The 16717-nt window shown below is 34.1% G+C and overlaps 1 protein-coding gene across 1 annotated transcript in view; it reads left to right on the forward strand.

Moving 5' to 3' along the window:
• Positions 1 to 206: 206 nt before the first annotated feature.
• The window catches only part of LOC145291173 (cation-dependent mannose-6-phosphate receptor-like), a 55045-nt gene continuing 38534 nt past the window's right edge, over positions 207 to 16717 (forward strand). Inside the window, exon 1 of the mRNA XM_080136716.1 lies at positions 207 to 470. Within this exon, the coding sequence (XP_079992842.1) occupies positions 301 to 470 (170 nt within the window). The 5' untranslated portion in view covers positions 207 to 300. The remainder of the gene's footprint in view (positions 471 to 16717) is intronic.

Consider the following 16717-nt stretch of genomic DNA (forward strand, 5'->3'; position numbering starts at 1 on the left):
TTCACTGGCGACTGATAATATACCAGCCCGATTCCCGGAGGTGGAGGTAATGTTTAAGAGGGTGACTTCCCAAGACTGAACCGAGCCATACTTTTCTCAGACCATAAGGTGGGTGGTTCCTTAGTGCCATATCTAAAAGAGCTGGAATTACGATTGGACGGGACATAAAATAAGCATCACCGTTTAATGTGTCAGCCAATAAAAAAAAAAAAAAAAAAAAAAAAAGAAGCTTCTTTTACACCGGGGAATTGTTTTATTTGACACCGGTTGTCATTTTAGTTTTACAAGGGAATTTCCAAAATGAGCGACCAGAGGAGCTTGTTGATTTTGCTGTCGGTCTTGGGTGGATATTTATTTTGTCAAACTTTGGCTGAAACATGTAACACGTCGGGTCCTTGTTCGTGTAATTTCAGCAACTGGCAATTGGATTTATCTCCGCTGATTGCTTCAACGAAGACTTCAGAGCCAACGTAAGTTAGACATTTTTTCTTTTTTTAAATATATTTACGTATTTAATGTTTATTTGGTATTACGCACGTCACCAGTCACAAAATAGTTTTATTAAATTTAAAAATAAGGGGTTGTTATACTCGCAAAAAATAATTAAATAATGGCATTATCAATTAAGTAACACAGTTTTAATTATATATCATTTAAATAAAAATGATGACAGAAATCCAAATATCACTGTGACGTTTATTTAAATTATTTTTATTTTCGAGTTTGGAGCGATTCTCGATACTCCAAAGGTGACAGCCTCATTTCCGTTATCTTTATTGTTATTTTAACTTAAGCACTAAGCACTACTTGCGTTTCGAATTAAATAAACACTTTAAAATAAGGCTACGTCTGCATTTATGAACTCTCGATTTCCGTGAAGTTACTCTGGTGTGGTGTGTGCCCTGCAGATAACGGGAATAAAGGAGACGGCCGGGCGAGCCTTATTACAAAAACACACACACACACACAAATTGTTATGACCGCCTTCCCTCCCTCCACATGTTAAGAATGGCGACGACCTCTGAAATTCATAAAGTAATATATTGGAAAATAATGTCTTAATATCTAGAAAACTACTTGTTGATCGTTTCCCACCCAATAAATGTTACGGTGACATTTCTGTGAGTTTTTACCATCGTTTTTGTATTTGTGATTTTGTGATTATCGAGACTTCAAAGATGTAAAGAGATTTCGCGGCCATTTTTCTTGTTCTCCGGCGACGTTCAACATTGTTTTTGTTTTTCAAACCGAATAAACATTTTACATTAGATAAAAACATTAAAAACTTATTCAATTAGGTAGAAAAGTAACTCTTTCCCACAGAAGAGACGTTGCTAACCTGTCTCTGCTCTATTGTTATTTTCATGACAAGTGCTCGACTGAACTCCAATCTATCGTTCCCCCTTGCCAAAGTTTCACAACAAATACTCTACTAGCTACAACCACAAGATTCGATTTCCCCCACTCTATCTGTGCATGAATCTAGACACAAATTCCATGAACAAAGTTTCTTTCGTAGAACTCTGCTCGCATGTGGAACAGTGGATGGAACAGTAACACTGTTACCGGTTGAATACAACATGGTATCCTTCAAATCCAATGTAAACAAGTTCTTATTGAACTGTCCCCATAAATAATCAAATTCTACTCGATTTACACCATTAACGATTACTACACTACACTACATACCACCTTATATTCATTCCTCGAGTGGCCTCCTGGCTTTGATAAGTGGTGACTCCCAAGTAAAAAAAAAAAAAAAAAAAATTCGACCTATTTGCGTTGGTCAATGTGCACTAGTGCACTGTCCGACCTGCAAAGGGTGTTTATTCCGAAAGCCGTTCTTAAGATGGGGAGGTTAAAAATAATAAAATGCCTTTCGGAATAAACAGTCCCAACCTCCCCATGTTAAGAACGGCTTTCGGAATAAACACCCTATGCAGGTTGAACAAAACCAGTACACATTTTAATACGTAAAGCATTTAAATGTTACATACCGATTATGAGCAAAGCAGACATATTTGTTAAGTCAATTATAACGTAAACAAAATTGAATTTCCATGTTATGTACTTAATTTTTATGTCACAATAACATATTACTGCATTATTACATAAAACATTTTTTCGCGATTCATTCAGCCGCCATTATTTTGGGAAGTGTAACAAGACAAGCTGCAGTTACATCCCTTGATTAAGTATTACTTGCAATTTATTTTCATTGATAATTAATTTTCTACTTTGGTCCTGGCTATGACTTTAAAAGACATCCAGTCAGTAGTGAGGCTAGGCTCCATTTGAGGGTCATTGGGGAATATGGAGTTGCCTCTTAGTTACCATTGTTCCCAGAGTGGTAATATTTGTTAGGGCATCTTGTACTACCAGATCAGGTTGCTGAAGATACTGGCTTCCTGAACAAAGATGCATCAAACATTACAGGCGACTGGGGATCGCCTGTGAATTTAATATCCCCTTGGTAAATATCCAGATACGCTATTACAGAACACCGACCACTCTAATTTGTTTTGTATAGGTAATTGAGGTCGCTGACAACGAAGCTGATAGTCAAACTTGGGGCAAATTTACCGTTTGCATGGTATTTACCCCTGAAACCACGAACTTCTTTCCACCATTTTGCAGCTTCCGTTTATGCTACGCGCATGCACGCTGTAGCATAAACGACGGCTTGCACCAAGCAAACTACGTTGGGGGAGGGGATTTTTTTTTTCCAGGACATAGAATTTTCTAATTTTCAAAAATACATTATAGCGCTTTTTGGGTGGAAAATTTAAAATTATCTGAAAAAGAAATAAAATAAGAAAAGGAAAGCACACCAAGTTGGAGTAGGGGGGGGGGTAATTTATCTGATACTTCTTCTTCGGAGGAAGCCGGTTCAACCCGCCTAAGGTAAATGCCATATAATAGGTACCTCCAACGCGCGTCACAATTTTACACCACCACCCCCATATATAACCCGATGTAACTTTTATTTAATGTTATCATCCTAACTTTTTTACCCTTTAAAAGAAGTGTCGGTAAAAGTAATGATTACCACCTAAAACTTAGGGTAAAAAGAAAAACCGCGGTTCGAATTAAATTCTGTAAAATTATCAAAATATCGAAATCTTTGTTCATTCTGAAAAAAAATTCATGTGACTAAAATAGAAATTACCCCCCCCCCCCAAAAAAAAAATAAAACGGAAAACAATTTGTGATAAATAAACCTCCGCCCATTTCCTGATTGCTGATTCATAAAGTGAAAATATTCGACAAAATTTATTTTAGGATTTACAATTTTTTTTTTTTTTTTTAGTAAAATAAGTTTTGTTTTCCCCATTTGAAATATTTGGTGGCCTACGAGTGCCCACCCCCTAAAAATGCGTGTTTTTTCCGTCGATTACAAACTTAAGTTAGCAGAAAAAAATTTGAAAAAAAAAAATTAACTTTTAAGAAGCGGGTTCACTTTCTTGTTCTAACGTTTTAATCACGTGACACGTCGGTAAAGAAATGGACAGTAAGTCAGGTAGCAACGAAGTAGAACGTTATAAAGAGAAAGTGAACCCCCTTCTTAAAAGTCAATTATTATTTATTTATTTATTTTCTGCTAATATGATACTTAAGTCTGTAATCCATGATAATTGTGAGAAAAAAAAAATTAAAAGAAGTTAAAAACACGTATTTTTAGGAGGTGGGCACTCTCGTACAAGTTCGCCAAATATTTATTTTTACTTTAGTAAGTGAAAGTCGTAAAATCGTGCAAAAAAAATAAATAAATAAATAAAAATAAATAAAACATTTATTTATTCACATGTTGTCATTAAAAAAAAAAGTGTTAGTCCAAATCCGTTGAAAAATCTCATCTATTTTCTTTATTTTTTTATTTTTACGAGAGGTGTTCCAAAAATAATGCCTCCTATTTTTTATTCGGCTTGAATGGATTAGAGGAGATTGCAAATTTGTTATGATGAAAGAACATTCACTCCTCACCTGAAAGTTTAATCTCCCTGTTGCAGATATTGACTGTGAGACTCTAATGAAGAAGCAATCCCTGTCATGGACGCTCGTCAGAAGTAGAAATACGTCATTGAATTCCTGGCAAAAGTACATTAAGAATGGTGATGACTATGTAGAAAAGCACAAAAGGTTATTCGTTTTACTTTTAATGGTTCCGTCTTCGTAGCTTTTCAACTTTTTGAGTTAAAAAAAAAAAAAAAAAAAAAGTGGGAGTGGTGGTTACTTTTGGAACAACCTTCGCATATTATTGGGCCGGTGTCCCTCAGGGGTCCATCCTGGGCCCAAGTCTTTTCTTGATCTACATTAATGATCTTCCAAATCACATCCTTACATCATTTGTAGACATTTATGCTGACGACACTACCATTTATGGTAGCACATCTAAGACAGTAAACGACCAAGTTCTCTTCAATTCTCTCTCCTCTGATCTTGAGCATGTAGTACAATGGGGTAAGGAGTGGCTGGTTACTTTTAATGCATATAAAACCAAGCTTCTCTCTTTACATCATCATTGACCATTACTCCTGATCTTAAATGGAACACGTACATCAAATCTGTTGCCAAGGCCGCTGGAAAAATGGTGGGATCTTTCTATCGATCTGGTAGATATCTCACTGCTGATGCTATTCTCTATCTATATAAGAGCCAGGTACATCCAAGGATGGAATACTGTTGCCACATCTGGGCAGGAGCTGCTAGAAAGGACTTGTCCTGCCTTGATAGAGTTCAAAATAGACTTCGTCGCCTCGTAGGAGATGTCCTTTTCTCTTCCTTGCAACATCTATCTCACAGAAGAGATGTTGCGAGTTTGTCTCTGATGTATCGTTATTTTCATGGAAAGTGTTCGACTGAGCTTCAATCTATGGTCCCCCTCGCCAAACTTTCACAAGAAACACTCGTCTAGCTGTAAACACTATCAATAATTCCCCCCACTCTTTATATGTGCCTAAACCTAAACGTAGATTCCATGAACAAAGCTTCTTTCTTAGAACTGCACGCCTGTGGAATTGTCTTCCATTTTCCTGCTTTCCGGCTGACTACAATATGGTTGTCTTCAAGTCTAACGTAAATAAGTTCTTGATGAGCCGTTCCATATAAGTTATCAAATTTATCAAATTTTCATTACTAATGATTACTATATTGTCCAATTTCTACTGTACACTCTAACCCTTATCCTTGAGTGGCCTCTTGGCCTTGATAATGTGGTGATGCATATGTAAAAAAAAAAAATACTGGTACAGTTTGTGACCCATGCTAAAACCATTTTGTTGGCTTCCCGTATTTTACTGTAAAGTTTTGTTTATTTTCGAAATATTAGTTCGTTAAAAGTAGTTTGTAATTTTTGCCCCAGCGTATTATAAACACCATAACTTACCCATATTAAGAACGGCTTTCAGAATAAACACCCCTAACCTCGAAAGCCGTTCTTAACATGGGGATGTTGGGAGGGTGTTTATTCCGAAAGCCGTTCTTAACATGGGGGTGTTTATACTGCGCTGGGGGTAGGTCGTAAAAATACGATAGTTTTTACACATAAGAGAAAAAATGTTTTAATTCTGGCCTTCGGACTAAAGATGACAGTGTAGTATCTGTTCTGATGCTAAACTTAATTTATTCTTAGCCAATGGCTTCTATACTAGGGCAATTTATAGTTTTGCCTGCTTCCAGAGTGCCCCTTTTTGGGGAGCTGGTTTACCCCCACATTAAAAACGACCTTGTGTCACATTTTGGTTTCGTGGGGAAGCAAATAGATACCCATAAATAAGTCTTTTTAACTAGGAGATGGGGGCTTAATTCCTGAAAAGTTGTAAAATAAAAAATACTTATCCTATCATTTAATCCTATGTGCGAATTGCAAGCTTCGACCCCACCCTTCCAATAAAAATAAAAAGTGGGATTTTTTTAAAGGGAAATTTATAAATATCATGGTCATGAAAGAACGCCAAAAAATTGTTTAGGTATTTAAAAAAAAAAAGTTGTGTTTGTTAACTATTAATAACAATGACCACCAAATTTGACCTGATGTTGTGTTTATCTAACACCAAAACTTTCATTTTGACTAAATGAATTCTTATTTAATACTATTTATTGGTCCCCCCAACAAAATTCACCTTTGTCCGCACTTTTCTCAATAACTACGCTTTGGAATTTTGTAAAATTTTGCATAAACATTAAACATAAAAAAAATGAGTAAAAGTAACAGTTTCAGGTTAAAATGGCTAAAATTGACACTTTTGTGCTTATTAAAAAAAATAATTGATGCCTTGGATTTTTATAAAACTCTCTGAAAAGTTGTAACTGATTTCTATATAATTTTGTTTGTCTATACTTTGCAATAACCCTTGGGTGTGTCCCAGGGGCTGTTTTAGGGCTAATAAAAACACTCTATTTTTCGGACTATTTTATCATATTTGTCCAAAATTTTCTGTGTATGTCTATTTAGCAGTTTTGCATGGTGCTGAACTCAAATTTAAATATGTTAAAGAATTGGAGACTTTAGGGACTAAATGGGGGGTGGGGAAGATGATGGACTTAGTCATTTCTTTATTTACATGGTGCAGGCCTAAAACTGCACCGTTTGTTCATTTCACCAGGATTTGACGTCCCCTGGAGGACTTTTAGGGTTAAATGGGGGGGGGGGGCAAATGCTGAATTTAGTCTTTTTTTTTTTTTTTTTTTTTTTTTTTATTTTATGCTTCGTTCCCTGTGCGCTCACAGGGGCTATGTATGCTTCACGTGTTATTGATATAAATTTATAGTACAGTAGTCTATTTTTCCATTTAAAATTCGAGTTGTTAAACACGACATCAGGCCAAATTTGGTGTCCATTTTGTTTTGCTCCAGCTGTTTCACATACTGTAGACACTTTTCAAGCGGGCTTTTCTCAATTTTAGATGCATAAAATTAACTGGATTTTTTAATGGATATGATTTTAGTTTAGTAATATTTAACGAAAACAACATACAATTATGCTTAATGATTGAATAGATTTTTCTTTCTCGTGTTCTTCCATGGTTGCAATCTTTGTAAATTATCATTTTCAGAGATTAAGCTCCAAAAAGTGGCAATATTTTTTTCTGTAAAAACAATTTTCAGAAAATTGAAATAACAACTTAAAATTTTCAGCATGTTGAAAGTATACAGGTCGGTAGATGATTAAATTCTACTGCGTTTAATATAAGGCATTTGTTTTTTTGTTTACGATTTCTTGGCTGTTAACTATTTCTGCACCTTTACCATTTACTATGTTTCAATTTAGTTGCCTCTCCACGAGGGCAGTTAGACTCAAGGTCAGTCTTTATTGTGAACTAGCCTGGGTGCCCGGTGTTGCCCGGAAGTGTGTTGAGCAAAAAAAAAAAAAATGGTAGTAGGCAAGCTCGAACCTGTACCGCGAAAGAGGAAAAGAATATGAAAAAAAACGTGACGTCTTTGCTGTTGTGTTCATTGCCAAACCGAAGTGGCAAGGGTTTAAATTAAGGCTAGTAAATCGAAACAAGGGGATGACTTTCGAAAATATTAGTGAAAAAAAAAGACTCCTCCTTGTAGAAAAGTGCCAGTTGAGGGTGAAGCAATTAATGTTTTTACCCAATATTTCAATATTTGTCATCCGAAAGGTTGAGAGCTTCAAAACGAGCTTGATTGTGATTGGTAGCAGGCATAAGATGCGGTGTCATGAAAAAAAAATATGATGAAACACAATTTTTAAGAAATGGCTAATTTCTTTTGTACACTTAATATTTAGAGTTAAAAAAAAATTGGTTTGTGCAAACATGATAACGACCAGAATAAGTGTTCTGAGTATTTCCACATAAAAATATTGGTCCATGATGCAATGGCTTTAGGAACTGTTGATTTGATGCTGAGGGTTCATCGATGGTAGACTGTTAACATCTGAGTCTATGGAGTGTTCCATATCAACCACAGGGGCTTAAATACACGATCAGGAAATGCCAGTAGGATCCCATAAACCAATTTATCTGGAGGATATCCCAAATCCTCCTAAATAGCAACACAGCAACAAAGAAGAACAATCGATACTTATTCGATCAGGAGTTGACGATCAGGAGTTGCACGTAAAGCAGCATTCAGATGATGATGATGATGAAAGTGTTCGATTGTTCCATTATAAACTGGATGAGAATTAATGATCTTGTATGCTTAATGTCTAAGATTTGGGACTGTTCTTGAAATAGACAGTCTGATTTTGCCTATCACAATAAATGGTAATTGTTGCATCAGCAAATACATTGAAGTAATTGCCAAGGTTGCTGTAAGGAAGGTGAGCTCTCTCTACTCACTCCTGAGAGTATTCTGTATCTCTACAAGGCAACGGTTCATCCATGCATGGAGTATTGTTGCCACATCTGGCCTGGTGTATCTACCACTAGTCTCTGACTCCTAGACAAGGCTAAAAAAAAAAAAAATCACCAACCTAATAGGTCCTGAACTATCAACTAAACTCCAACCTCTGTCCCATCACCAAAACGTGGCATCGTTGTGTCTGTTTTACAAATATTTCAATGGCAAGTGTTCTGATGAACTCAAAGCACTAGTACCCCCTCGAAAAAAAAATACCCTCAACAAATCAGACAAGCAGCAAAATTTCATCCCTACATTATTGAGATTCCTTGATGCCGTAAAGCCTTCTACTTGAATAGCTTTTTTTTCTTTGGATTGTTGCATTTTGGAATTCGCTCCTGGGCCCCTGCTTGCCTAACTGTACTGACATGCAGAAATTCAAATGTAATGTAAACAGACATCTTGCTGCCAAACTTTCAAAATAAATAGAATCCCTGCAAATCTGGTCTCAAATAGTAGCCCCTCATGACTAAGTAGTTCTGTGCTTTGTTTTAGATGAAATGACAATAAAAAAAAAAATGTAAAATCCAGCTACATATCGGGGCATGGTACAGTTTCGGTATGGCTTCTGTTCAACATGAAAAACTATCAATACAGATCAACAGTTAGGATTAGCCTTGAATGACCAGCCAAGGTTCAACTGTTGATGGCGATTAAATTTTGGGCGCTCCTATATTATAAAAACGAAAAATATTGAATTTCAAGTAAAACAAATGGTACGTACACAATTTTCATGTCACACATAGTGACATATCCAAAAATTATGAAAAACGATCAGGTAGAAAAATAATTATTAATGAAAAACTGTTTTCAATAACGTTTATAAGGGAAATAAATTTTGTCCGACATTTTGAATTACATTCATCACATGACTTGAGCAACAGAACTTAATTATCTCCCCTGTTGACTTGTCTCTTGTTTAGTGTAATATAATGATTTTGTTTCCTTTCACAATTTTTTTTTTTTTTTTTTTCATACTAATTATTTTTCTACCTCATCGTTTTTTTTTTGTTTTGTTTTTTTTTTTTTCATACTAATTATTTTTCTACCTCATCGTTTTTTTTTTTTTTTTTTTTTTTTTTTTTTTCATACTAATTATTTTTCTACCTCATCGTTTTTTTTTTTTTTTTGTTTTTTTTTTTTTCATACTAATTATTTTTCTACCTCATCGTTTTTTTTTTTTTTTTTTTTTTTTTTTTTTTTTTTTTTTTTTTCATACTAATTATTTTTCTACCTCATCGTTTTTTTTTTTGTTTTGTTTTTTTTTTTGTTTTGTTTTTTTTTTAACTTTTGGATATGTTACTATTTGCTAGTGATAGGACATTTCCAATATTTTTCCCGATTCTGATGCAATTACCAATTCTGATTCTTTATAAATCTAAATATTTAACTATAAAGTACTTATTTTGTCCCGATTACTGTGAAAACATCTTAAGTGTGCATGTATTTTCACAAACGTAAAAACGCACTTGTGAGGAGATGATCTAGAGATTTTTAGTCTTGAAGTTTAAAACAATAAATATTATTTTATAACTACAAGTAGTGGAAGATGTTTCTTAAATCAAAATAAGAAAGATAATTTAAGGAATTGATTTTGACAATGAAAAGATGAGACAATGTGTCTGCATCAGTATTCTGTGAACTGGAGATATGCCGTATGTTGCTCGTAAACTGGGAAATAAAATATATATCTTAACTAAACTTAGGAATACTTTCATATTACAGATTATATAATACTGTAAAATTAAAGTCCATATAAATATTAGTATCAATATTTATAGGACAATCCCAATTGGATAAAAAAAAGAAAAGCTCAATATACGAGATAGAGCAATATTATCAGTTAAAATTTTTAGATTCAGTAAATTTTTTCAATTTACGACATTCGACAAAATTTTTGTAATTTTTTTTTTTTAATCCATAAATTTTCAGAAAATAGCTCATATCATCAGAGGATATGTTTTTATCTTTTAGCAAAATGTTAATAGGGAGGCATAAATTTTGCTATTTAGCACATATATTGAAAAACATGGAAATTTGTCGTAAATTTTATATATATAATATATATATATATATATATATATATATATATATATATACTAGCAGAAGTACCCGTCGTTGACTGGGTTCAAAAACAGCCTACAGAAAATGGACTGCTGAAAGTATGATAGGTTATGAAAAGGAGGGGGTTGTAAAGAGATAGGTTTTGATGCTCAAAAATTTTACCCTTAGCAAAATACGATGAAAGTAAAGATAATTTTCGCAAAGATATATTTTTTTATATTAACTTTGTTTCCATTCGTAGCCAAGAGTGACCAACAAAATGATGTTTCCTTACAAAGAGAAAATGTTGTATATAATAATATAAATATACAACAAATAAATGTTACCATAGTCAATACAAGTTACTTTTATGGTAGAAAAGTTCATTGGTTTGTATTTTTAAGTAGTTTGTAAAAAAAATATTTGAATTTTTTTGATTCACGAACCGGTTTTAAAAAAAATCAAAATGGCAACAACTTTGAAATGGAGAGCCACGTTTTCAGTTTGAAGGAGGGGCACCTGTGTTAACAATTTAAGAGAGTTCCATCAACGTAAGGAATATTTATAAACCTATTTTAATGTTTTCCGTTATTTTGTGCTTGAGGAATATTCGATTATGGCATGTGTAGTTTATATAAAAATTCATTTAAGTAGTTATCGCCTCAAATTTTGTTTTAATTTCGGTTCGCTTAAATTATTTCAAGTGAAGAGCATTAAAAACTATTTCGAAACAAAAAAAAAAACATGAACTGAACTTTTATTGACTATGGTAACATTTATTTCTTGTATATTTATTTTTTCGGGTAGTCATTTGTTGGCTTTTCTGCTAAACACTCTTGCTAAATAATATCGACGAAATATCGAAAAACAAAGAAACAAAAACAGTTGGAAAAATAATGAAGCTTTACTTAGTAAAATAATCTGAAACAGCAAAATGGGATATTAAAAAAAGTAAACACGTAATTACTTTAGTTTTTTAAAGCAAAGAATCGATATGAATAAAAAAAATGGTGCCCTTTTCAAGCAGAACGGCTTCGTTTCAGTTTTACAGTATTGAACGGTGTAGTATTGCGCCGTCGGATTCAGGATTGTACTATTGTAATGTAAAGAACATGCAGAAAGGGTTGTAATCAACTGAATTCCTTCTAGTACATTAACAAAAAAAAGCTTAAACAGATTTAAAAATAAAAAGGTTATGTAAATGTTATTAAAAAGACACGTAATCATGTGAGCAGGATTTTTTCGTTTTGACATAACAAGTAACGTTCTTATTTTTTATTTATCTATTTACCTATTTTCCAAAGAGTGCCACGTGCAAGTGGAGAAGGAAAAAAAAACAGTTATGCAAAATTTGTGTCGAGTATTGTCTAAAGTTCCGACTTTTTTTTTTGCTTTCACTTTAATAAGAACGTGAATTTATGAGGTGAATTTATTCGACACAATATGATTCCACTCAAAAAAAAATAAATAAAAGCTAACGTGAATTAAGATTAAAGTTAAGGTGTTATTATGGACCCTCACCCCTTTTAAAAACCTTGTTAAACTTTGTGACATATTTACATTCTATGGAGGTCAGGCGCGAACGAACACCCCATAATTTTATTATACCATATTTCTTCAAACTGAAACATAATTATCAAAGTATACTTACGCAAATAGATATGAAAAGTCTTTGTTAAATTTTGTGCCATATTTCCATGGAGTACAGGCACGAACGTAGACCCCACAATTTTATTATACCATCCCTATTTAAGTTGAAACATACTTATCAAAGTATTCTTATGTACATCTATATCAAAAACCCTTGTAAACGTTTTTTTTTTTTTTTTTTTCATTTTTTTTTTTCATACTTTGGGAGCTAAGCGCGAACGCAGACCCCACAATTTTAATGAATCACCGTTCTTTCAGATCAAACATACCCATTCCTGATCCTCGATACATCTATCATTACATGTAATCAGTTTTTTAAAATAGTCAACCATATAGGAGCCTATTCGTGACCACACACACATACAGACGTTCAGCTTTATATTATAGATATATATATAGTGCAATTTTTCTTTCGGCACCAAATATGCAAAGATGTCATCTTTATTACGACTGCACATGGGTAGAGAAAAGCATCATAGTGTTTTTTCTTTTACATATCAGTGAATAAATCTGCGTTTTCATGTAAGGCAAAAATATATACTTATTAGTGTGTGTGTGTGTGTGCGCGCGCGCACACACAGAATGGTTTCTACCAAACTACTATGTCAATTTTTAGTCTACAGACTTGATATATAGGGGATTCGGACCTGTAGAACAAATTCGATTTTGTTTTTAACCGGTAAAAAATAGTTGCTAAGAAGGTCCAAATTGAAACCTTTGAACGTGGCAAGTTTAGGTTGACTTAGTACTCCTCTATGCAAGTTCAAATATACATTTATATGTTAAACTTTGTTAATTTTTTAAGTTTTAATATCCATCTGTCTTTGTCATATAGTAGTGAATACTGCTGGGGAGCTAAATGTTTTGGTTTCGATTCTAGCTGATGGCACTAAAGTCTTTTTTTTTTTTTTTTTTTTTAACTTTTGAAATTACTATATATTGGGTACAATATAATAATAAAAATTGGCTATATAATAAATACGAAATCTGCATAAATTAAAATATTTTTAAGTGTATTTTATGATCATGTAACGTCGGGAAGTCTGTTAGTGTTATAAAAAAAAAAAAAAAACCCAAAAAACAGATTAAGTGGAAAAGGAGATGGGGTTAAGAGAAGCATGACAAAATGTAATTGAATCAGTCCAATATATATGAAAGTGATGCCGTAGTCGACAGTTTTCGGCAGAACAATGCTGATAAAACTTTGTACCAGATACATTTAAAAAAATACAATTCTAAAACAAACACAAATTGAACCTGCTTTATTAATAGTTTTAACAATGCCACATAGTGTAGGCCTCAATCAAAAGCCAAACAAGCCAATTGATCATGTGAGGAATCAACTTTTAACTGATTTCTCTCATTAAAAAAAAAATGTTCATATCTTATGCAGCATCATGCATGTATGAATCTTTTGAATAGAAATGTAAACCAAACAATGATATCATTTCAAAATGAATAATATATATATATATATATATATATTATTTTTTTTTTTAATGTACTGAGATTTTCGATATAAAATAAATCTTAAGAGCATGATTATTTTTCCCTTTTCATCATTGTTTTAATTTTTTTTTCACCCCAAACAAGACACATTGCTACTTGGACGTAAGGACCTACTACGTGAGACTGTGTCTACAGAGGCATTATGTAGGGAGTTGAGCAGCAAAATGTCTATTCACATAATCCACCATATTTGATTTGACTTTTTAACTCTTACTCATCCTAAACAAGGCACATTGACAATTGGATGTAAGGGGCTATTTAGAACAATATCTACAGTGACACTGTGGGGAGTTGAGCAGCAAAATGTCTGTTTGAATTACATTTAAATTTCTGCATGTTAGTACAGTCAGGGAAGCAAGAAACAGGGAGGAAACTCCAAAGTCTAGCAGTCCAAGTAGAGTAGAAGGCTTTCCAACGTCTAAGGAAGTCTATGATGAAAGGGTGGGATTTTGCTATTTATCGGGTTAGTCTGGAGTATTTACGTTGAATGGGGCACAAGTGCTACAAGTTTGTCGTAGCACATTCCATTAAAATCCTTGTAAAATGGGCACGACGATGTAGCATTGCTGCCAAGGGATAGGGGTTGGAGCTTGGTTGATAGTGCAAGACCTATTAGATTGGACACTTTTATTTGGGCCCTGCCTAAGCGGGAGAGACTAGTGATGCACAGCCGAGATACGGCAACAATACTCCATGCATTAACAAATGATGGCTTTGTAGAGATGCTGTCTGGTATGAATAGTTTTCTACCAGGTTAGAGGAATCCCACCTTATTTGCAACAGCTTTGGCAATGTCCTCAATGTATTTGTTCTAGTTCATGTTGCCTGTCAATGTTAAGCTCAGGAGTTTGAACAAAATGCTTGCAGGTAATATATTATTATTGTAATTGTTAAGGGAAAGAAGTTTAGTCTTAGTAGTATTAGATGTTAACATTCATTTGTTGGTATTAACCACCAGATGGGAGTGCAGGGGGTTAGCCTCCTGTTGAGATAGAATATGTTCTGCAAGGTGTAAGTCAAATTAGTCATGTACTTTTTGTGGTGTGCGTTTGAATAAAGAGATGTTCACATAAGTAAAAATGCACTTTCTTATAAATAATTGAATTCAAAAACTATCACAAAACAAATAACATCTACATAAAAAAAACAAAAAAAAACAATACATTCAGTCGTGCGAGATAGCCTAGTAGTAGGAGTTTACGCTTCTTACCATGGGGTCCTGATTTTGAATCTCGCTAGATTCAGCCACTCTGATGAGTCATAGACGACGAAACACGTGTCAGTGGATAATTATATTTCAAAAATAAGATTTCTGCAGCGTCATGTATTTATGAATTTTTATAATAGGAATCAAAACCAAACAATGTTTTAAAATGAATAAAATTGTTTGATCAAACACATAAAGCATCACCCAAGCTTGATTTCTACCTTGACATACATTTTTCTATTTCAATAAGAGGCTTGTACCCACTTGTGGTAAATACCAACAAAATTAGGAAAAGAGGAGAAAAAAAGTTTTGCTCCGGAGATGTATCTATAAGATACATCGAAAATTTCGGAAAAAAAAAAAAAATTACAATTTTATTAATTTTGCAATTGCATCATTTTTTTGGTTTCAGTTTCTTTTATAAATATTGATTTATTTGTTTCCATACTTGATCTCGTTATCAAAATTATGATTAAAATACTAAGGAATTAAAGAATCCTATCAATTTATTTTTTTAATGAAAATTGCTCCGGACAAGGTGTGAAGCCACTTGATGTAAGGAGCTAACAAAAACGAAATCCGTCAGTTGGAAGAGTTCCACAAGCTTGCAGTTCTTGAATCTCTTGCTGTGGTCTTTGAAACACTTCCTGTGCCTACCATTAGTGCATCTGCCTTGGAGTAATTGAACATAGAGGATTCTATGCGGTAGTCTGTGACTGGGCAGTCGAACGATGTGCCCCAGCCACCTGAGTTGGCATTGGATAAAGATTTCTCTGAAGAGGTGGCGAATAGACCCCTCTTCATTAGAAGAACTTGCTTCCTGTCAGGTTTTCTGGCACTCCCCCTGCTCACAAGGATGGAGGAGCAATGAATACAGTACAATATAGCGAAGTATGCAAAGAGACATATTCGCCAGGCCATCCTTGCTCCACCCAGCACCTCCTTCACCTGCTCGCTTTGTGACCATGTCTGTGGGTCATTGGACTATTTAAACATCAGCAGATTCACAAGAAGATCGTCATCATCGGATAATGATGGACAACCAAGAAGAAGGTTCTTGAAAAGAAGTTACTAAGATAGAAAGCTGTATTACAATGAGTTATCAAAACAGCGATCACTAGACCAACAAGTCAAACGAGCTGTAACAAAAGAAGCAGAAAATAGATCAAACAATTCTGAAGAACATCTACCATAACGATATTTGTAGAAAAGACTGAGACTAGCAACATCATTCGTGAGAGAGAGCTTGCAGAGAAGAAAGTGTGGAGCCGATTGAATTAGATACATTTCTGCATTTTATCAAGAACCTTCAAATGGGACACAGATTCACCAGCCCAAATATGGCAACAATACTCCATACATGGAATGATAGTAGATTTTTAGAGATAGAGAACAGCTCCAGGTGTGAGGACGTGTTTAGAACGGTAAAGATAACTGATTTTATGATAAGCAGAAAGAACAATGGAACTAAGATATGAAAAATTTGATGAGACAGAAAACCTCAACAAGTTTCAGAGTTGATTGCAAGACGTTCATCCTCATCATGTTCAGCCAGCTTCTTCCCTGAACCATGGTGGCCTATGTAAGACAGTCCTGAGCAAGGCTACAAAATGATTAACCAATTGTTTCCATCATTAAAGGTTAACCACTTGTGGACTTAAGAGGTCACCCAGCTATGTTCTTCCTAATGATTGTCTCCCACGCCTGCCACACAGATATGCTTGCACTACTCATGCAGAGAAATTGTTGAAATTTTTAATAGAGAAATAATTTTTATTTATTTTTTTTTATTTATACCCATTCAACATCTCCGCATTTGGGTCAAGGAACGCATTCCTTGACCGGCAGGTCACTTCCATCATCATCACCATTGGTATAGTTCGCTTTTTAGCAGCCGGCTCCACTCCTACCCTCTGAAGGGGAGGAGGAGGAGGAAAG

This window comes from Euprymna scolopes, chromosome 12, assembly GCF_053919585.1.
Source record: "Euprymna scolopes isolate OS-2025 chromosome 12, ASM5391958v1, whole genome shotgun sequence".
Classification (NCBI taxonomy): Eukaryota; Metazoa; Mollusca; class Cephalopoda; order Sepiida; family Sepiolidae; genus Euprymna; species Euprymna scolopes.